The sequence below is a fragment of the Osmerus eperlanus genome, chromosome 10 (assembly GCF_963692335.1).
Source record: "Osmerus eperlanus chromosome 10, fOsmEpe2.1, whole genome shotgun sequence".
NCBI lineage: Eukaryota > Metazoa > Chordata > Actinopteri > Osmeriformes > Osmeridae > Osmerus > Osmerus eperlanus.
In genome coordinates this window covers 3,557,406-3,579,352 of record NC_085027.1, presented here as the reverse complement: position 1 = coordinate 3,579,352, position 21,947 = coordinate 3,557,406, and the positions used below count along the sequence as shown (strand labels likewise).

Sequence of the window (21,947 nt, the reverse complement as noted above, 5' to 3'; positions counted from 1 at the left end):
TACCTATTGATTACTTATAATGGATAATTTATTGATTACTCATTGAATTTAGTTTCAACGTGATTTATTAACCCACAATTTGGGAATTGGTCCCTCATTTATACAAAACCTCATTTATTTCTGGATATACACCTAAAACAGTATATCTTAGTCGAAATAACTTAAATATACTCAACATTTTGCATTATTCTTTGATGAGTAAAACAGCATTCTTAAGCAATATTGCTTCTCTTTGTAATCACTCTGTCTAATCACTCCGGATCCTAAGTGGTTCATGCAATTTCAACAGACCATGTCATCAGAATGGAGGATTACTGTTTGCATTTTAAACAGTCCAGTATTTCCTCAAAATGATAAATGAACTATTGACTATGTGACTGGCCAGTCCCACAGCAGAGAATACCAGGAAGCTGATAGAGGCGCCACTCAGCCCAGACTAGTCCATTAGGGCTGTCGCTGTGAGCGGAACACTTGGGGATGAACGGAAGACGGAAGCTTTCCTTCTTCCTTTCATCCCCAATACAAAATTGAAAAAAAAAAATGGATATTCAAACACTGGATTAGACACAAAGTCGCAATTTTTTTTGGTTCTCATAGCTACGGTACAACATTTATTGTTGAGAGGTGTACATTTATACAGTATATTTTACACATTTTTAAATCCATTGTATGTACATGATGTATGGCAACAACAGCTTGGTGATATTGAGCACTACTGAACAATGGAAACGTCCTTGAAGACGTCCTTGATTAGAAGCAAGACAAAGCAGATTAAAAACCACATTGGTGTAGCAGAAGCATTTCCGCACAGTAAATGTCAAAGCTTCTAGTCTGTGCAGAAAGGATTCTGTTATACTGATGGGGTAATCAGGAAATGTGATTGATGGAAGAAGGTCAGATTTAGGTCAGGCCTGTGAAGGGTAGTTCTGGCCGGTTGGGTCTCTCGATGAAACCTCACTTGGTCATACTCTTCACCAATTCTAACGCCTCTATTGGTTTCCATTGCTGGTTTAGAGTGATCAGCTGCAAGATTTACATTTAGTCATTTAGCAGACGCTCTTATCCAGAGCAAATTACAGTAAGTACAGGGACATTCCCCCGACGCAAATAAGGAGAAGTGCCTTGCCCAAGGACACAACGTCATATCGCACGGCAGGAATTGAACCGACAACCTTCTGATTAATAGCCCGATTCACTAACCGCTCAGCCATCTGACCCCCCCCCACCCCCATCTGAAGATTTAAAAAAATGTACACTGTCTTCCCATCTATCATACCATTAGTAAATAGTCATGTAGAGGCATCAACAGTGGGCTACATCATTTAGAGTTTCAGAAATATACTTTATATTAGATGCACTAAGTAATTGCAAGAAGGTGCAATGATCGACAAACAGGTTTGTTATTTTGGTTGAGGCTTGGCAATGATGCTCCTCTTATGACTCAGGTAAGAACAGTATGTACTGTTCTGGCAGATCAACAACATCCCTGTATCATAAAAATATTCTATCAATTCAAACTATCATATCTGATTTGAACTTTTAAACAACAATTACCTTTTGGGGCTTTGATGGATTGAGTCTCTCCCAAGGCTCTGGGTTGTAGGTCTTATTCAAACTGAATATTAAAAAGATAAAGTCAAGTAAAATGGGATTGCATTTTACAAGCTCTCTGTTTGATCAAATGTGTCTGTCGGTAGCTGATGTATGGAAGCAAATCAGTTTGAATTTTAAAAGGCATTGGATACTTAATATTGATATTTAAACTACATCGAATTCACATATGAATCGATTTCAATGTAAAAAAAAAATTCTGATCCAAAAATTAAAGGCTCGGAATTCAGGTTGCTTAACTACGAACAGTAAAATGTAGATCCCCCAGATTCAATGTGTGAATTCGGTGTTGTTTAAATTTCTATATTAAGTATTCAATGCCTTTTCAAATTAAAAACATGGCACTGATTTGCTTCCATACTGATAAGAACCTTGCTGTAGATTAAGTCCTAGTTACAGTAAGAAATTTCATAAAGTCTCACATGACATCGGGTTTGGTGAGAAGGAAGTAGATTCCCGCAGAGGTTGCTCCTGTCGCAGCAAACGCCATAAAGCCAATCAGAGGGATCAACTAAGGACACACGAACGACACAGATGAAAGTTATAAGGCCCCCAGAACTGAATTTCTACCATCCCTATTCTCGCTCTAACACAAATAAAGATGGTCCAGACTGAATAGACCGCTGTATTTAAATGACATTTGAAATAATAAAATACATTAAAAATAAACCCATCTCCTAATTCACCTTGGCACCATTTTCGAGTCACTCACCTCTTTCCTCTTCCTCAGCATCTGGATAAAACTTGCCATTTTTGTCGAAATTCTCTTTGGGTAGGAATCTATAGAAAACAGTAAAAAAAAGAAAGAAAAAAAAAGAATGTTGAATCGATGTTATTCATCCATGATGAGCATCAAGTAATTGGAGCATTCCATATCTCACCTGTTACTCAGAATCCGAGATACTTTTGGATAGGAGCCTTCTGACAGCAGGTCTTTTGCGGAAGAGGTGATACGAGTAGTAAAGCACGTACACAAACCCTTGTCACTTATCACAATGACATCACCCTGTATTGACATCTATCGAAGGAGAGTCCCATTAAGTGAAACTAAAAGTACCACGCACTCTTTTATGTACGCAACGCCCCCGTGTGTTTGCTGAACATAGAGCGTGTTTCATAAAAAGCTTGACAGTCTACAATTTTTCGCAGTCATGTTAGGACATTGATGAGACATTAAAACACAGTGAAGAATCATGGAGAAGCGTTCTTTCATAGGCTACGTACGTGTTCAGTCAAGTAGAGGACCAGGGTCATTAAGTCTCCAGTTTTATTCGTTTCCACTGCTGGTTTATATTGATTAGCAGCAGGGGCACAAGAGATAAACAAGTCAGATGTAGGGGCATCGTAAAGGGGGTAGAAAGGGGTGAAGAATCAGAGGCCCCAGCTTGGACACATGGTCACCACTGATGTTCAGTAGATCTTATTTTTGGTTTCAAAGGTCCTGGCAATGCCATGGCTACAGTAGAAGATCTGGGAGTCAGATGGCTGAGCGGTTAGGGAATCAGGCTAGTAATCTGAAGGTTGCCAGTTTGATTCCCGGCCGTGCAAAATGACGTTGTGTCCTTGGGCAAGGCACTTCACCCTACTTGCCTCGGGTGGAATGTCCCTGTACTTACTGTAAGTCGCTCTGGATAAGAGCGTCTGCTAAATGACTAAATGTAAATATATGAAATCATATTGAACGTAATTCACACAAAAAGCTCTTTCACTTGGACAAAAAACAATTAATTCCCCTGTTTTAGCTTCCTCTGCATCTGGAAACATCCAGATTTTATTTGAAGTATTGACACATTCAGAGGAACTAAAACTATTGACATTTTTCTGTAAACAACACCCCCATGTGGTTAGTTCGGTGCACAACTATACCAAGATGCCACTACACTGTATGCTTCTTCTATGAAAATGCATTTATATTTCCAATATTCTTTATAGCAGCACAGATTAAATGAACATAATCACTATTACATTTTTACTAAGAAATGTAAAAACATTCGGAAAGGCATTTGAAACAGCAAATAGACACACCCAGGCATGCCAAGATACTATTTTATGTCAAAACCAAAGTTACAAAGTGACTGTAAAGATTTAGATACATATACATTCAACGTCTGAACTAGCCTACCAAGTGACGGTTTTCATCTGAGCGGGAATTGATAACTCTGAATCTGCTGTGTGGTGAGAGAGGGAGTCATCCGGTGAAGAGACCTGAGGAAGTGTTCACGTTTGATGGTGGAGGCCTCCATACCCTCCTCCTGGAGGGTCAACAAAGCAGCCTGGAACAAAAAGGAAATCCTACTGGATCAGAACTAGTCCCTGACTAGGGAGTCAGGTGGCTGAGCAGTGAGGGAGTCGGGCTAGTAATCCGAAGGTTGCCAGTTCGATTCCCGGTCATGCAAACTGACGTTGTGTCCTTGGGAAAGGCACTTCACCCTACTTGCCTCGGGGGAATGTCCCTGTACTTACTGTAAGTCGCTCTGGATAAGAGCGTCTGCTAAATGACTAAATGTAAATGTAGTCCCATTAGTCTGGGGCAGGTAAAGATGAAGGTCTGGTCAGGGCCTGTGTGGTAGATCATACCTCCTTGCAGAGCATCTCCAGATCAGCTCCGGAGAAGAGCTCCGTCTGAGAAGCCAACTCCTCCAGACACACGTCAGGGTCAAGAGGCATTCGCTCACTGCACACTTTCAGGATGGCCAGACGGGCCTAAATAAACACACATGCGTCAGAGAGAGAACGCTGATCACGATTAGTTTACTGATGGTTAGCAAGTCAAAAGTTATTTCACATTAGACAGAGTTAAGTGGTAATTGGTGGTAAATTCCTGTGGTACCGGTGGATCAGGTGGAGGGACGTAGATGATGTGGTCCAGTCTGCCAGGCCTGAGGAGGGCGCTGTCTATGGAATCTGGTCGGTTAGTCGCTGCTACTATCATCACCTCCTTGTTACACACTTCCTGACAGTCTACCTGACAGAAGCATTGGATAACATGTAGATATTAAGAGAGCACTGTACATTCACACCCAGCCACAAGACAGAAGTGTACATTACCCAAAAGTGAGAGTGTATATTATCAAACCAACTTGCTGCTGTGGCTGACTTTCCTCCACTCTGTCTGCCTGAAGGACCTTCCCTGCTCCCCTCCTCTCCAGGGTCTTAAAGCCCACCCCATCGAGTTCGTTAAGCAGCACTGAGAGGAGGCGTGTCTGAACACTCTGGGGTGTGTCGCTGCCAGACCGTGAGCCAATGAGAGTGTCTATCTCATCCAGGAAGAGGATGGAAGGAGAGCAAGCCCGTGCCTGGCGGAATAGCTGCGAGTACAACAAACTCTTAAAATCAATCAAGTCTAAAACGTCTATAAAAATGTCCCTTTTATTAAATCATACTACGAGGGATATGAATATAGATATATACAGTATTTAACTAACCCTACCAAAAACATACAACACCACAGACTACTCATGTAGGATCAGTCCTATGTAAAACTTACTTACTGTAAAAAGAACTGTTTTAAATGTGTTAATATTAGAGTTAAAGCAGCCAAGTTCACCTGGGCCAGAGCCTTTTCTGAGTCCCCTACGTAGGGAGAGTAGAGGTCGGCTCCACTGACGGACAGGAAGGTGCAGTGAGAGGAGGCGGCAGCAGCCCTCGCCAGGGTAGTCTTAGCACAGCCCGGGGGTCCGTACAGCAGCACCCCCCGGGGCCGACTCAGACCAAGACGCAGAAACGCCCCGGGGAACCTCATTGGCCACTCGATACTCTACGAGGCAAAGAGAAGTAAGTTAGGCAGGGACAACCTAATGTCAATCCTGAAGAGTGTCTGTGCTGCTAATGTTACTGAATGAATCGTTTGAATGCTGCAACTACACCTGTTGGAGTTTAAGTTTCACGTCTTCCAGGCCTCCTATTTGCTCCCAGGAGAGAGGGGACAGCTCTGTCCTGCCCAGACTTCCTCTCAGACAGGAAGGTCCAACGGCCTTCAGGGCCTCCAGGAAGTGCTCCGTAAACACAGCGTGCTCTCCTGAATCCTGAATGACCCAAACCAGGAAACACGAGTGTTCCTTTTAAATACCAGTTGAGTTGTGTGGTCCAGCCCTGGGGTGGTTTGAGAGGAATCGTTTCCCTACCTGGGTGTTGTGGCGTATGGCCTGCATGGCTGCCTCTCTGCAGAGGGCACTGAGGTCTGCTCCCACATACCCTGTGGTTCTCCTGGCCAGCTCTGCCATGTCCACGCTGGGACACACTGGCATCCTCTCGCACAGAACAGATAAGATGGCAGCCCTTTGCTCCACTGTAGGAGCCCCTATGATGACCTGTGAGGGACACATGAGAACAACTACAAAAAGGCAAATGGTATAGGGCACTAATGCATTATTTGGACATCGCTTAGGATAAAATTCTGCTAAGAGAATAAAATGTAAATATATAGTGCTCACCGGACATATTACCTTTCAAGAACAGCAAGGTCGTATTTTTACACAAACGCTCTCACCTCCCTGTCGAACCTGCCAGGCCTCCGTAGGGCCGGGTCCAGGCTGTCCGGCTGATTGGTGGCTCCCACAATGAGGAAGTGATCTGATTGGTCAATGCCGTCCATGAGGGTGAGCAGCTGAGCGACCAATCGATTCTCCGGGGCGGAGGAACCTGTTCGTCTGGGACAGAGGGAGTCCAGCTCGTCTAGGAACAGCACGCACGGCCCCTCGTCCGCAGCAGCCCTGGCCTGGTCGAACACTCCCCGTAACCTCTCCTCACTCTCCCCTGGCCGAGAACCCACCACCTGGAGACCAATCGGCGAAGGCCACAAATCTTACTGCAAATGAACCGTATGCAGAAACCTTGGCGATACTGACAGACACTGAAAAAAAACAACAGGGTTGTAGTCATTAACTGAAGTAGGTTTTTTTACCTCTGGTCCTCGGACCACCACCAGGCTGGCCCCCACCTGCGCCACCACACTGCGAACCAGCAGGGTCTTCCCTACACCTGGAGGCCCCACCAGGAGCACCCCTCTTGGGCAGGAGATACCCAGAGACCCCAGGGTGTCAGGGTAGAGCAGGGGAAGATGGAGCATCTCCCTCAGGGAGGCACTCACCTGAAATAATTTACATTTTAGTCATTTAGCAGACGCTCTTATCCAGAGCGACTCACAGTAAGTACAGGGACATTCCCCCGAGGCAAGTAGGGTGAAGTGCCTTGCCCAAGGACACAACGCCATTTTTGCACGGCCGGGAATCGATCTGGCAACCTTCTGATTACTAGCCCGACAATAAATAATAAAGAAAAGGCTGAGCAAATGATGCATCTTTCAGTTAAGAGGTCCATGTACTTTTCTTACTTTTGCCATCAGATTAAACGCTACCTAGATTCTTCCTTCATTCACCCTACACTCACCTCCTCTAAGCCCCCGAGAGGAACTCTTGGCTGGTCCTGTAGCCGTCCTTTATAGTGCCTGAGGCTCTGGGTGCCGATGATCTGCACACTGGTCTTAGAGGTGACCACACCAGCCTCCGCAGAATCCAGGTTGACACTCTCGATGACAATCATTTTAAGCTCAGTCTCAAAATATTCAACGTTAATCACATGCTTCTCATAGACATAAACACCTCTCAGCATGTCTTTCACAAGTTCCTGGATGAGCAGTTGAGGCGAGTTCTTTTTAAAGTCTGCATTCTGGATGACAGCAGTTACTTTGATGCTTCTCAGTTTGGGACAGGTGACAGGCCTGAGATGGCTGAGGGGCAGGCTCAGGTGAGAGAGAGGCTGGTTGATTAGGCTGGGAGAGGAACATTTGGAGTCTATTTGTATGAAGTTCTCCGCAAGGTCAGCTCTGGGCCAGGCTGTGCACAGGCAGGTTCCCCTGAGTAGGGACACCAGGACAGGGGACCCTAGCCCCAGCCCCAGGGTTGTCATCAAGCCTGGTCCCAGTCTGCATCTCTGTGTACCGCGGTCTGCTGGGTCCACCGGCAGCACTTTCAGAGACATATTCATTGTTCTCTCACGTCCTATTGTAAAAAGGATAACCGGTTTTATGTTCACTTTTATTAGTACGACACACAGGTCAAGTTGCATGCTAGAGTGGACAAACCCTGGAATTGTATACATTTTTCTTTTCGTTTTTTTTTTAAATTCCAGCCTATAGCATGCTGGCGTCATTCAATAGCCTACGTACTACGTACGTAAAACCCTAACATTACAATAACACCCAAAGAGCAGCACTAGTTACTTAGCCAGATAATGTACTTACCAGTTAATGTGTGTTGATATTTCGGAAATTTTTAGACGTTTCAAATACATTTATCCGGATTCAAACTTCAGGCTGTCAAGACCTGTGTTTACAGCAGCCATGTGAGCCAGATATACGTTGGCCAAACAAAAACGTCTCCGTAGTTTGGTGGACGCGTCCACATTTTAGGTTTTCTAAAGTTTATGATCTCAGTTTTGTTCCTATGGTCACATGCATATCCATATTCTTTGTCAAAAGACGAGGTAAAAGTATTAAATTGTTATACTCGTAGTAGTCCTAATAGTAAAAACCATCATTTTTAGTTTCTTCCTGCATAAAAGTAATCAATGTTGAACATGGTTTAATTGTAGTCGGCCATCTTTTGTGTTTTTTTATTTTATTAAATACAATATGCAAAACCTACAAAGTATGCAACTGCACCTTAGACATTATTGTAGTTTATTTAAAAAATATTATATAAACATACATATAGTTAATTTGAACAATGAAATATGCAGACCCTCTCTTGACATTTTCCTTGAGAAATGTTTCGCATTGACAATTCTGTTTTATTCCTCATCATCCGTAAAGCTACATGCGCATCATGTGACATGTTTAATTGTCGTTGTGAGTGGGATCACATGGTCTACTATTATAAGTGAGATAAAAGTGCGATTTCGAAACTTCACTCTCCCTTCCTGTTTCTAACGTGAAGGTCGCCGTGCTGTCCTGGCCAAACACTGATAGTCTAATTTAGCTCAAGAGCAACAGCTCCAGGGCCGTACAGGTGGTGAGAAGAAAGGCTAGGGGCATACAAGGTTAGTGCGAGTAATCTTATGGCTACTGTCGTGACATTCTGTGATATCATGTAAAGTTTGTAAGTCCATTGGACAGCAATGCCACTTGTGTACTCAGACAATGAATGAAATGCTATGAATGAAACCGTAGTTTTTGCAGATATGAATGAAGTACAATACACCTGGTATGCATGTTCTGCTAATAGTTTTTTGACAGCTGCAGAAGACAAGCGTTTGTGTGTCTGTGTGTCTGTATGTCAGTGGAATTACTTTGTCCCCTGAGCTCCTGTCCTGCCTGTACTCATAACATACTGTGTGTATAATGTCTCTGCTTGTGCAGCTGTGCCCTGGGCAGCAGGAGGGTCTTAGCACATTCCCACTTCACCGTCATATTTCCAGATCTCGCGAACTTGTCTGGCGTGTGTAACCAACCCTGGGCCCCGTATGTGCTTGTCCTGGAGAGCTGAAATGTCACACTGCTGTCTCTCTAAGCCTTGCAGCAGAGAGTGTGTGTGTTAGGGCTCAGGATTTTGGGGGGGAAAGTGAAATGTGCTTTGTGATCTGAAAGCCGAAGTTGAGTGGATCTTATCTGTGTGTTTTGTGTCGTGAAAAGTTGGCAAGGGGCAGCTCCCACAGAAGTCATGTCGACCCTGCTGCGCTGTGTCTCCGGGTCCTCTGTCACCTTGTTCCAGCAGGGTGTCCGGAAGAAGGTTCACCAGACAGGGAGGAGATGTTTCAGGACATACCCTGTGCTGTGGGACCAGCAGGCTACCAAAGGTAAGTTACAGCCTCTTATCTTTTAAGTCTGCAGTGGTTCGTTTAGCTGGGAGTAGTTAGGTCTCTCCCTCTGTATCATTGTTGAGCGACGACAAAATATTCTCTTTACAGCTGAATTAAGACTGGAAATGTTTGCACAAGGCTGTAGGAGAACTCACCAAAATAGCTCGGCACTTACACAAACATGTCTAGTTTTTACTCAGCTCTATTTCCAGTGCAAACGCGAGAGGTCAGTTAAAGGTGAAATGTAGATCTTGATTCTCTGTGTTTGTTTCTGCATATAAACACTTGCCCTGCGGGTCAGAGTAGGCGGTAGTGCACAAAGCGGTGTGTCTTGTGCGTTTGTAAGTTTTGGGAGTTTCTCATGAGCTTCAAGGGTAGGTTAACACTTGCCTGGAGAGGCAATGCAGGCCTCTCCATGGAAACTGGCTCAGAGCCAATCAGCTGCTAATAATGTCACTGCACTAGCGAGGTCATCAAGCCGTGTATGGAGAAATATTTGAAACCGGATTCCACCAAGCCTGTACCCTACCACTCAGTTGTACATGCTGCCCTGTTACGAGGAGCAGCATAAAACAGGGGAAGCTCAACCAGACCTTCTTGTCACTGAACTTATGCAATGCTTCCAACCAGAGTGAATCCTTCTAATCTGCCCAAGATGGCGCTGAACAAATGACAGATTTCTAAGGGTTTATATGACTTATGTATGCCCCCGTTGCAACCAAGCTGTATGTACACATTGGCATGCAATGTGAATCTGAGGCTGCAGGTGTGTTTCCCCAGGTGTGCTGTATAAGGACCTGGTGGTTGGTGTCCCTAAGGAGACGTTTCTAAATGAGCGCCGTGTGGCACTGTCTCCCGTGGGCGTTCAGGCTCTGGTCAAACAGGGCTTCAGCGTGCAGGTGGAGAGTGGAGCTGGAGATGAAGCAAAGTTCTCCGACCAGCAGTATGTAGAGGCTGGGGCCACAATCACAGACACCAAGGGGGCGTTCGGCTCAGACCTGGTCCTCAAGGTCAGTATCTCTACCATGACCTATTCGAACTGGCAGCAGATCTGACGAAGCCAAGCTCTGTCTCACCACTCAGATTATGTTGAGACAGAAACATGGAGTTCTATCGATGATCAAAATGCCGATCTAAATTATTTGAATTGTTTTTACGCAGGTTCGGGCCCCTGTCTTAAATGAGGCCCTGGGGACTCACGAGGCAGATCTTCTGAAGCCCAAGTCCACCTTGGTTAGCTTCATCTACCCTGCTCAGAACCCTGAGCTGATGGCCAAGCTGGCAGAGAGGGAGAGCAACGTGCTGGCAATGGACCAGGTGCCCCGAGTCACCATCGCACAGGGCTTTGATGCCCTCAGCTCCATGGCCAACATCGCAGGGTAAAGGACACACCCTGGCATGCACTCACTCACGAGCACATGGGGACTTGGGCACGTGACAGTTTGTCCTTTTGTTGTGCAGGTACAAATCTGTGGTTCTGGCTGCAAACCACTTTGGCAGATTCTTCACTGGTCAGATCACTGCGGCAGGAAAAGTACCCCCAGCAAAGGTAACCACCGTGCAATTGGAAAACAAAACCTAAACATAGTTGGTAGAAAGTGGGATGTCATCATGTGGCGTGTTACTGCCGGCAGGTTTTGGTTATTGGTGGTGGGGTGGCTGGCTTGGCAGCAGCAGGAGCAGCTAAGTCTATGGGAGCCATTGTCAGAGGGTTCGACACCAGGTACAGGACACTCTCTGTCTGACTGGTCTTGAGCCATGATGAGTGTTATTTTTAACCTTTTAGTTTGACCATTTTTGAGCGCTAGATTGACCATGTTAGCTGTATGCTACTTTTGAAATATCTTTTTTTGACACGCATCTCAGGCCGGCAGCCCTAGAGCAATTTAAGTCGTTCGGGGCGGAGCCTCTGGAGGTGAATGTGGCAGAGTCTGGAGATGGTGTTGGTGGCTATGCAAAGGAGATGTCTAAGGAGTTCATTGAGGCTGAAATGGCTCTGTTCGCCAAGCAGTGCAAAGATGTGGATATCGTCATCAGCACTGCTCTTATTCCAGGTAACTAAACCCCTCCTTCTCTGTCTATTTTTCTACTCTTTTTCCTCCCTTCCCGTCTCCATCCATTCATCCCCATCTATGTTACTTTCTCCATCTGTCCACAGGCAAGCGAGCTCCCATCCTGATCAAGAAGGAGATGGTGGAGTCTATGAAGGATGGCTCTGTGGTGGTGGACCTGGCTTCAGAGGCTGGGGGCAACATTGAGACCACCAAGCCGGGGGAACTCCACGTTTACAACGTGAGGTCCTAGCGATGCTGTCACATTGGAAGAACGGGAGTTTACCCAGAGTTGACAGTCTTTTTTAGATTTCTTTGTTTGTTTCCAGGGCGTCACACACATCGGATATACCGACCTGCCCAGCCGCATGCCCACCCAGGCCAGCACCCTGTACTCCAACAACGTGCTGAAGCTGCTCAAGGCCATCAGCCCAGATAAGGACTACTTCCACTACGAGCCCACTGATGAGTTTGACTACGGGACAGTCGCCCATGTGATCCGAGGGACACTGGTCATGCAGGTGATGTTTACGCCCCTCCCTCCCTCAGAGGAAATTTGTTTTATTCTGCTGTGCCAGGGAGACCAGCCAAACTGGCACCAGATAACTCCCTCATAGTTGGAACTGTAACAAGGATTGGGAATGTTATGAATTATAATATGTAGTTTTGTACAAGTTCTGACCTTGACACATTATTGAGAGCAGAAAGCGCAGGTATGTAACATATCTGCTTACCCTGTGCTAAACTCTGCATTATTCCTGAAAGATGTGAAAATTATTCTTTGACAGAATTGTTCTCCAAATGGTTCTCAAATCTTTTAAATTAAAAACAAGAATTGAACGTTACCCAATTTGACTATTGACCATCCATTAGGGCTTGAAAACAAAATAATCTAATTTAACATGGCACAGTTCCACAACACGCTTGTTTTACCCTCCATTCCTTGTTCTGTGTATCCAGGAGGGCAAGAACCTGTTTCCATCCCCCCTCCCTAAGACGGCGCCCCCTGCAGCCCCTGTCAAACACAAGACCATCGCAGAACTGAATGCAGAGAAGGCAGCTGAGATCTCCCCCTTCAGGCGCACTCTGAACTCCGCTGGTGTCTACACTACAGGTCAGACACACACACACACACACACACCACACACACACTAGTCGCATACACGCACACAAACGCTAACTGTGCACTTTGTCTTTTGCAGGGCTGTCTACGTGCTTGGCGCTGGGTATCGTCGCTCCCAACGCGGCCTTCAGTCAGATGGTGACGACGTTTGGCTTAGCCGGGATCGTTGGATACCACACGGTGTGGGGCGTGACCCCTGCGTTGCACTCCCCACTCATGTCTGTCACCAATGCCATCTCAGGTCAGAGGGTGGAAACGGAATCCAAACAATAGATCTGGAATGAGTTTTCATTGGCCGGTAGACATTCCGCTCAGTCAGATTTGTGGTAATTGTGTGTTTCAGGTCTGACAGCGGTGGGAGGTCTGGTTCTGATGGGGGGTGGCCTCACCCCCTCTTCTCTCCCTCAGAGCTTGGCTCTGGCAGCTTGTTTCGTGTCTTCCATCAACATTGCCGGTCTGACTCCGCTCACGCAAACACATGAAATGACTGTGATGTATACAGTTGCAAAAACAATATTATTCTACCAAAGATCCAAGAGTCAGCTTCTCTTCTATTATTTATCTTTTGCCGTTTTCCAATTGACTGTGTGTGTGTAGGTGGTTTCCAGATCACACAGAGGATGCTGGACATGTTTAAGCGCCCCACGGATCCGCCAGAGTATAACTACCTGTATGCGCTGCCAGGAGCTGCCTTCATAGGAGGCTATGGAGCTTCGGTTGCAGCTGGGTACAGCATCGAGCAGGTGCTGCAACACTCACATTGGTCTTCAGACATCTTACAAGATTCATATTTGCTATGCTGGTGGTGGTGGTGGGGGTAATATTCAAAGAGAGGAAAGTTACAAATGGTTTCTCCTGTTCTTTTGCAGACCGTGTTTTAGAACCTGATCGTGTTTTTTGCGGCTTGTTTTCCAGATGATGTATTTGGGCTCGGGAATGTGCTGTGTGGGTGCGCTGGCTGGTCTGTCGGCCCAACGCACTAGCCGCTTGGGCAACACCCTGGGCATGATGGGAGTGGCTGGGGGCATTGCCGCCACCCTAGGTGCCTTGAAGCCCTCCCCTGAGCTCCTGTCCCAGATGTCCCTGGCCATGGCCTCTGGAGGAACCCTGGGTATGTTGCCTCCCTCCTGCCCCTCCCTTCTGCCCCACAGCATCACATTTAGTCATTTCGCAGACGCTCTTATCCAGAGCGACTTACAGTAAGTACAGGGACATTCTCTCTCTCTCTCTGTCTCTCTATCAGCATCACTGATGGAGAGAAAACAATAAAGGAATACTATATGAAAAGGTCAGATGTTTTCCCTGTAACCCAGTACCACTGTTTAGAACTGGAGGGAAAACCGTGATAAATCAGTTAACGTGCTAGCACGCAATTGCGTTCGTTTACTATGATTATGGAATGGGTTTCGCAGTGTACGATTGAACATCAATCACCCTGTCAAGATTTAGATGATATTGTTGATATCTTCATTATGTCTGTGAAGCACTGTATCAGGGATGTTTGATAGAAATTTGATGAATTATGTTATTCTCTGTCTGGACACACACACCAAAGCAAGTGTGTTTACGGTTACCATATCCTCCTGAGAAGTAGTAATTTTTGGGGTTCTTTTGACAACACGTTTTGAGCGTGACTCTAGACAATTTGGCTGGCTTTGAACTTAATGCCCATTATGGATACAAAGGGAATTGAAAACAGGTGATATATTTTCTATCTATATAAATATATTTTACTTTGTGTTGGTTGGGTAAAAGTATGTGTGATAGATGGGTAAACTCCTTAAACTGTGGGGGGAAAAATGAACAGAGGTTTTAATGTGTGTGTGTGTGTGTGTGTGTGTTGGTCCCTAGGTCTGACCATTGCCAAGCGTATCGAGATCACAGACCTGCCCCAGCTGGTCGCAGCCTTTCACAGCCTCGTGGGGCTGGCGGCTGTGCTCACCTGCGTAGCAGAGTACATGATCGAGTACCCCCACCTGGAGATGCACCCGGCAGCCAACATGGTCAAGACCGTGGCCTACCTGGGGACCTACATCGGAGGGGTCACCTTCAGCGGGTCACTGATAGCCTACGGCAAGCTGCAAGGTATTGGGACATTCTGGAAAACAATTAATTTAAATCACGTCTGTGTATTTTTTTATTATTGCACATGAGCATCATAGGGTACATTCATCATTCCATTCAATCCAGCGTTCACATTAACCGTTTGCTCCCAGAAAGTTTCCGAGTGCAGTGAATGCTGTACTATGCGGACATGCACTTGTGCATACACACACATTCACACACACCTAGTAAACTCTGTCCTCTGGTGCTGATTACATCCTTTGATATTGCCAAAGCTAAAGATCCCTCTGATAAATCCTGGCTTAGTTATATTCGTGTGTGTGGTTCTCTATGTGGGCTGGTCTTGAGAGAATGACTGGCTGTTCTTTGCGGAGGGCTGCTGTCTGAGTTCTGGATGTAAGACGGTGACCCCATTAGTGGGGTTGGACTGAGAAAGACATTCCTGTGAGCTCAGAGACACTGCAGAAAGCCTGAGAAGTGCAGCTGGGGCCATCTCTTCTCTCAGTCCAGGGAAGACTGGATAGAATCAGATTTGCTCTCTTCAGCATGTACTGTTCTAATTCATGTTGGGACGTTCCCTGGTTTCAGGCGTTCTGAACTCCGCCCCCCTGTTGTTGCCGGGGCGCCACATGCTGAATGCTGGTTTGATGGCGGCGTCCATGGGTGGCATGGTGCCATTCATGCTCAGCACCAGTTACACCACAGGCATGGGCTGCCTCGTGGGGGTGTCTGGCCTCTCCACCATCATGGTAAGAGCTGCAGGCCTCAAAGAACTTCTGGGGGCTCATTGGTGGTTCACTTGTAGAGTGCATACCACATGTATGCCGCACAGGCCTGGGTTTGATTCCAGCCTGGGCTGTTTCCTGCATGCCATTCTCTCTCTCTCTCTCTCTCTCTCTCTCTCTCTCTCTCTCTCGCTCTCTCTCTGTAAAAAAATAAATAAAATAAACTGAACAACTCTCCCAAGTAACATGGAATTAACATGTGATTGTGTCGCTGCAGGGTGTGACACTGACCGCGGCCATAGGGGGCGCTGACATGCCTGTGGTCATCACTGTGTTGAACAGCTACTCTGGCTGGGCCCTCTGTGCAGAGGGATTCCTGTTGGACAACAACCTCATGACCATTGTTGGAGCTCTGATTGGTTCCTCGGGTGCCATTCTCTCCTACATTATGTGTGTGGTGAGTGTACACACACACACACACACTCACACACACGTTGTGTACAAATATATTTTTTATTCTTCCTCATTCCTTGTTTCCCCCTCTTCCCAGGCCATGAACCGATCTCTGCCCAATGTGATCTTGGGAGGCTATGGAACCACCACCACAGCAGGGGGTAAACCCATGGAGATTGTTGGCACCCACACTGAGGTCAACGTGGACCAGTCCATCGAGTTGATCAAAGAGGCCAGCAGCATTATTATCACACCAGGTACACACACACACACACACACACACACACACGCGGGTCAGTAAAGAGTCTCCAGGAAGGGGGTCAGTCACCCCTGAAACACACAATATCCAATGGCCATGCGAGGAGGAGATAGAAGTTTGGATTGAGATCAAAGAGATTGTAATCATACCCACGTGTCCTGTCAGACTGTATTTCTGCAGGGCTGTGTGTACTTCACTCAGATGAAGCTGCTATACCAGTCCTCCACTGTTTTTATCAGGCTCAATTTACGAACCATCGGATTTTAGTTGTCTTTACAATTGGTTAATGACAAACGATTGCAGGCGAATGGGAAAGTTGTTTTTAGGACAGTATTTTGATTGGTAATTGTGAGAATACGATGGCTTCGGAATGAATATCGATGTACTTATTACCTTTGTTAGTGGTTAAGCCTGACCAGATGCATATGTTCACCATAAGAGGGAGCTGTTTGTCTAAGTATGACCTTAGACACACACACACACACGCACTCTATCCCAGCCAATCTCCAAAACTACACTCACATTGTTCCCTTCAGCCAAACAGTCCCAACTTCCCTGGCAGTGTTTACACTTAGAGATACAAAGCATGTCCTGCCAATCGAACTGCTTACATACTGCCAAATACGGACAAATAGTTTTGGATGTTAGGGTTAAAGTTTGGCAATGGGGTTGATATGATGCAAAAAGAGAGCAAGAGTTGGCAGCAGCGGTACGCCTCAATTGATTTATTGATTTAGAGGATGGATTTGTATTAGTTTTGCAACCAAAGGGCGAAAAAAGGATGTTCATCAAAAAAAGTCACAGTGAGTCAAAAATGACTCAGCCATCAAGGACCATGTTCAAAACCCACAGCTTGCCTTGTTTCCATAGAATTTGTTTGGAACACCAGTAAAGGGCAAAACAGTCAGGTTAAACACATTGATGTGATTACTGCCTCGAGGGGGAGAGTGAACCATGATGAGACACTGAGTCAGACTCTATAACAGTGTGTCCCAGGAACATGATGGAGCAGAAGGCTGTAATTGCCCTGTGTGGGTCCGGGTGTACCGGTTAAGGGTTATGGGATTGAACTCTTCCAAAGGGACATGATTATAGCAGCGCTTTACTACTGTTGCAGCAGGGAGTGCTCACCTCTGACCTCCACCCAGATACCTGACCACCAGGGTCAGGCTAGGTTTACACAGACGCTGCACGCTCGGCGACACACACAGACGGAGGTATTGGCTCTGTCTGAATTCAGACAAACAGAACCAGTAGACAGAAATGTTAGTATCTTGGGGTCTTTCGCCCTCCTAAAGTGATTCCCAGGCTGTGTGTTGGTTGTGTTTTTGTCCAGGTTGGGGTCTGTGTGCGGCAAAGGCCCAGTATCCTATTGCAGACCTGGTGAAGATGCTGACGGAACAGGGCAAGACAGTCAGGTGGGTCTGCTACACCTATACACTCCTGGTTCACCTCCCTGCCATCATTCACTGCCTAGCTCGGTGTGTTGTTTACATGTGCAGGGCATGACGCATCCTCCCCACACTACGCTATGAGATAAGGACTGAAACGATTCGTGTTCTTGATAAATCTTTCATTGAGTTTCACAATTGCTTCAACTAACAGACCCTTTCCTGGTTTTGAACAGTCATAGAAAGGAAGACAAAACACATCTGGGCCTGATGTATTACACTGGGAAACATCTTTTAGTATCTAAATTAAGTGCAAAGCTGTGAAGCTCTATCTGAGTAGTTCCAGACAGTATTTATGAGGGCAGGGAAGACTGAGAAGGGACCAGAAGTGTTCTGGATCTGATCCTGTGGACCAGAGAATCAGGACCAGGGGTTTACTGATCTAAAGAAAATCACCTCTAATTTTCACTATCTGGCTTGCTAGTGAAGGGAATACACATTTTATGTTGTTCCTCTCTTTAGCTTTTAACCCGTGTTATCTTCGGGTCATTCTGACCCATCAGTCATTGTGACCCACCGTCGTATTGCGACAAATTTACCGCATACAAAAACAAAGTGAAGCATTTTCTTTTAACCGTAGGGCTGTCTCAGACTCCCCACATTGCAAAGGTTAAAAGAAAAATATTTTTGTTTTTGAATTGGGTAAACACAACAATGGTTCTTTATGAACCTTTGGGTCATGTGACCCGAAGGCAGCACAAGGGTTAAGTTAACAGAATGTTACCCTGTAGCTTGTGCTGCTGGATAGGCACATCTTGTAATTCTACTACTAACAAATGTTTTTTTGATTTAACTACAGAATAACCTGTGATTTTTTTTCTGTGGGCAGGTTTGGTATCCACCCTGTAGCAGGTCGTATGCCTGGCCAGTTGAATGTGCTGCTGGCCGAGGCTGGTGTTCCCTACGATGTAGTCTTGGAGATGGATGAGATCAATAATGACTTCCCAGGTAACCCCAGAAATACTCTGACTTATCGACTGGAAAGCTTGTTAGTTTGCCTGAAGAGAAAATAGATCTTTCATATCTATATCAGTCACGAGACAGGGTGGTGGTTCCACTCAATCAGAACATGTAATAAATACCGATCCTTTCATCTTAGTACAGAGCCAGTAATGTTCATTGCGTAATGATGTTTAGACATGCCATGTATCAGGACAACCGGCTGTTTTCATAGCAACCAGGCAGTCAGTTGAAGACACATGGTTCTGTTTATGAGAGGGAGATATGCGGGGGAAACCCGATCATGCTGCTTGTGTAGGCCCGATAAGTGCGCCTTTTAGTGTCTAATAGAACGGAATAGTTATTTATCTGACTGTGTTTGACGGGCAGAGACGGATCTGACGCTGGTTATTGGTGCCAATGACACTGTGAACTCGGCAGCACAGGAGGATCCTAACTCCATCATTGCCGGCATGCCCGTGCTCGAGGTCTGGAAGTCCAAGCAGGTGGGTCTCCTCCTTTCACACAGTCCCAATTCTCATTCCACACAGCTTGCACGTCATTCAGCTCTTCCTAAGCCCGCGACTCTCACAACCCCATGAGCAGGATGACCTGAGTACTTCGAAGGTTTAGACTGATATGGAATTTGGAAAGAGATGTCCTGACTGGTGCCAATTGTCACAACTGCATGCGTTTGGGCCGTGTTGCGTATGGTGTATTCAGCGGAATGCCCTGTCCCTCTTCCAGGTGATTGTGATGAAGCGTACCCTGGGTGTGGGGTACGCTGCCGTGGACAACCCCATCTTCTACAAGCCAAACACTTCCATGCTGCTGGGAGATGCCAAGAAGACGTGTGACAACCTACAGGCCAAGATCAGAGAGGCCTACTACTAGGACTAATACAAACTCCCCATAGGCTTACCCTCATGTATTTATTTCTCTTGAATCCAGATGCCAGAATAATTGTTCACTTTAGAAACATGTAGAATGTCTAGTAGTTTATTTGGGTCCTCCAGTAAATGTGATGACAATAGTGGTAAAGGAATATTGACAGTGACAATGTTTTACCAGAAGTGCCAAACATTAACCAAAATCATTGATTTGAGAAAAAAACTACCCAGTTGCATGTCCTGCCTGATTTGTAAATAAAAATGTTTAAGAGTTTACTATATTTGGGAATCTTTTGAATACACACAACGCATAAATATGAAGATTTAGAAATTCTGCCTGACATTGTAAGATGTCTCAGGAAAGTATTTGGTCAAACACAGAACTGTCTTTGCACCTCCAGTGCTCAACTGAAAAGTTTTGAAATTAGTTCATGTTACCATACTATTTCGAAAGGCTGAGCCCATTATGTTTTCAATGAGATTAGAATGACAAATCAAAGTTCAACTTGAAATCCATTTTTATTAAAGTGTCAGAGTTTTCCTGCAGAGGTCTTGGCCTTCGTGATGAGGGTGTGCAGGTAGGAATAGAAGAACAGCAGGTTGTCATATTCTCCTCTGTACTCCTGAGACAAGCACTGCTCATGATAGTCCTTCAGGAAATAGTAGATGGCTTCAATGGTTGCCAGGTAAGTGTCAGGTGATCCCTTCTGATGGCGCCAAAAACATGTCTTCCTGGTCTTGAGCTCTACCTGTAACAGGGCTGCACAGTGGAGAACCTCCATGAGACAATGTAGCAGTAAAGCCCACACAGGTGGCAAAGCACAGCTATGACTGACGTAACACTGGGATGAGGTAAGTTTCCACGAAACACTGTACAATGCTGAAAGCCTTTTGAGAAAGGTTCACTATGTAAAAGCAATTTGTCACAATTACCCTGAAGTCTCTCATCTGTGATGATTCTGTTGGTCTGGTTCCATGTGCTGTCGATGAAGACCACCCTCAGAAGAGGACCGGCCCCTGACCCAGGGCCTTCAGCCACATGTGGGGCCCCTAACCTTGGTTCCTCAGCTGGTGTCTTCCGACATTTCAGCCTCTTTGGGTGGGGCTCCTCAGGGGAATCAGCTGACCTCCTGCCAGCCATGTGCCTTAAACGCTGCTTCATGTCCTCCATGGAAACTGATCCAGGACCAGGGAACACCAGCACCACCTGGGAAGAGCATCCGAGCAGAGAGGGGGTGGATGATAGGGTCACACTCATCTCATCCCAACACAGGGTTTGTGATGACGACTGTGACTTGCACTCAAAATGTAAAAATCAAGGAAACGCAAACTAACTTTGTGCCTTTCACCTTCAAATTCAGGTATGCAGGGGTATGTGTATATGGTCACATCATCAGGGGCGAGGATTTTGGCGTGGACAGCAGTGCTCTTGCCATCAACTTCACTGGGGTGTTTGATGATGTCAATCTTCACCGGCAGCTGAAATTACATGTATAACAGTTTTGTTAACATACAGAGCTGAGTGAAAGATGAGTTGTTCATCTGTTCCAAGGTGGGCTGCCTGCACTAAGCGGTTATGTCCAACCCCCACACATGCAATGTTAACAATCAAGTTGAATCCCAACCTTTCACTGACCTTGACCGAGGGGATTTCTATGTGGCTGACACCCACTAATGAGCAGCATGTGTAGCAGAAGAACATCCTTGATCCCCCACATTTAGAGCACTTTACCCTTCCCCTCTGCTGCGCTTTCTCCAGCACTGCATGTGAAGCAAGACTCAGACCATGAAGAGGCTGATCAGGATGTTCGTGTCTGACAGATGGATTACAGGAGACTGTTTTGAGGTTGTCAGGACAGCCCTGACTCTGAGCTTCATCCAGGATTGTGTCTTGTTTTGGTGGTTCTGACAAATCCGTGCTGGTCAAAATCCCCGGACCCGACATACTGATAAAGTCCTGTCTGGAAGTCAATGACAACAAACAGACATTACCGGCTAGTTTTAGGGTTAGTCTAAAGAACGTATCCCACGAAGTTATAAGAGATAGTTCGGAAAGGTAGATAGCTAACTTTAAGTATGAGAGATCAAATGATATTATCTACATATCCAGGGCTGAATATATCAGCTGAAATGACTGGGACTCGAGTTGCAGCGTATGAAGAAGCTAGCGAGCCAGCTAGCTTAGCTTGGCTAACTATCAACGTTTTGCACCCCTTACCACAGAATTTCGATCCAAGCACGCTGTTCCTTATCCTCAAAACCTATTGCCAAAGTGACTTGACACCGTTGATCATTTAGGTATCTGACAACCAAAAACATATTTTGCAAGATGTATCAGCATGAATTGGGCCAGCATGCGTTGGTTCTTCTTCTACGCCGGATGTTCTTTCGACTAGTCTCTAAACAGGTGTTGCGCCCCCAGATGACCCCCGCCTGGAAAAGCCCCGCACAAACCACTCGAATCAAAAAGTTAACAATTTCGTCTTGATATCGCACCCAAACGGAGGGAGACAGCTTCTCACATTCACATTTTTTGTTAAGACAATAGAAGAGAATAACGTTGGTTATGTTCTTCTCAACACAA

At 45.8% G+C, this 21,947-nt stretch overlaps 4 protein-coding genes across 5 annotated transcripts; 1 reads left to right on the top strand and 3 right to left on the bottom strand.

Moving 5' to 3' along the window:
* Positions 1-574: 574 nt before the first annotated feature.
* On the bottom strand, positions 575-2,666 carry c10h15orf48 (chromosome 10 C15orf48 homolog). The gene is made up of 5 exons (XM_062472059.1): positions 2,493-2,666; positions 2,324-2,391; positions 2,034-2,122; positions 1,555-1,615; positions 575-1,023 (listed from the first exon to the last, which is right to left on the bottom strand). Exons 2-5 carry the CDS (start codon positions 2,360-2,362, stop codon positions 955-957), a joined length of 258 nt encoding a protein of 85 aa, XP_062328043.1. The 5' UTR covers positions 2,363-2,391; positions 2,493-2,666; the 3' UTR covers positions 575-954.
* Positions 2,667-3,641: 975 nt separating this feature from the next.
* afg2b (AFG2 AAA ATPase homolog B) lies at positions 3,642-7,998 on the bottom strand. The gene is made up of 11 exons (XM_062472039.1): positions 7,853-7,998; positions 7,000-7,610; positions 6,515-6,700; positions 6,101-6,385; positions 5,736-5,921; positions 5,478-5,636; positions 5,159-5,368; positions 4,692-4,919; positions 4,442-4,576; positions 4,189-4,314; positions 3,642-3,884 (listed from the first exon to the last, which is right to left on the bottom strand). The coding sequence occupies exons 2-11, from the start codon at positions 7,594-7,596 to the stop codon at positions 3,747-3,749; spliced, it is 2,250 nt and encodes a 749-aa protein (XP_062328023.1). The 5' UTR covers positions 7,597-7,610; positions 7,853-7,998; the 3' UTR covers positions 3,642-3,746.
* Positions 7,999-8,496: 498 nt separating this feature from the next.
* LOC134028467 (NAD(P) transhydrogenase, mitochondrial-like) lies at positions 8,497-19,639 on the top strand. Of its 2 annotated transcripts, XM_062472038.1 has the most exons (22): positions 8,497-8,649; positions 9,242-9,405; positions 10,189-10,418; positions 10,570-10,787; positions 10,870-10,957; positions 11,043-11,131; positions 11,275-11,462; positions 11,567-11,700; positions 11,789-11,980; positions 12,420-12,573; positions 12,662-12,823; positions 12,926-13,036; positions 13,180-13,325; positions 13,498-13,693; positions 14,434-14,667; positions 15,235-15,395; positions 15,649-15,828; positions 15,922-16,081; positions 17,420-17,501; positions 18,364-18,482; positions 18,864-18,979; positions 19,221-19,639. In XM_062472038.1, exons 2-22 carry the CDS (start codon positions 9,270-9,272, stop codon positions 19,365-19,367), a joined length of 3,243 nt encoding a protein of 1,080 aa, XP_062328022.1. In that variant the 5' UTR covers positions 8,497-8,649; positions 9,242-9,269; the 3' UTR covers positions 19,368-19,639. The 2 variants fall into 2 exon arrangements, with proteins under 2 accessions (XP_062328022.1, XP_062328021.1); XM_062472037.1 differs by lacking the exon at positions 8,497-8,649 and having other exon boundaries at positions 9,048-9,405.
* Positions 19,459-21,901, bottom strand: dtwd1 (DTW domain containing 1). The gene is made up of 5 exons (XM_062472052.1): positions 21,582-21,901; positions 21,000-21,324; positions 20,699-20,842; positions 20,297-20,570; positions 19,459-20,123 (listed from the first exon to the last, which is right to left on the bottom strand). Exons 2-5 carry the CDS (start codon positions 21,306-21,308, stop codon positions 19,894-19,896), a joined length of 957 nt encoding a protein of 318 aa, XP_062328036.1. The 5' UTR covers positions 21,309-21,324; positions 21,582-21,901; the 3' UTR covers positions 19,459-19,893.
* Positions 21,902-21,947: the final 46 nt, after the last annotated feature.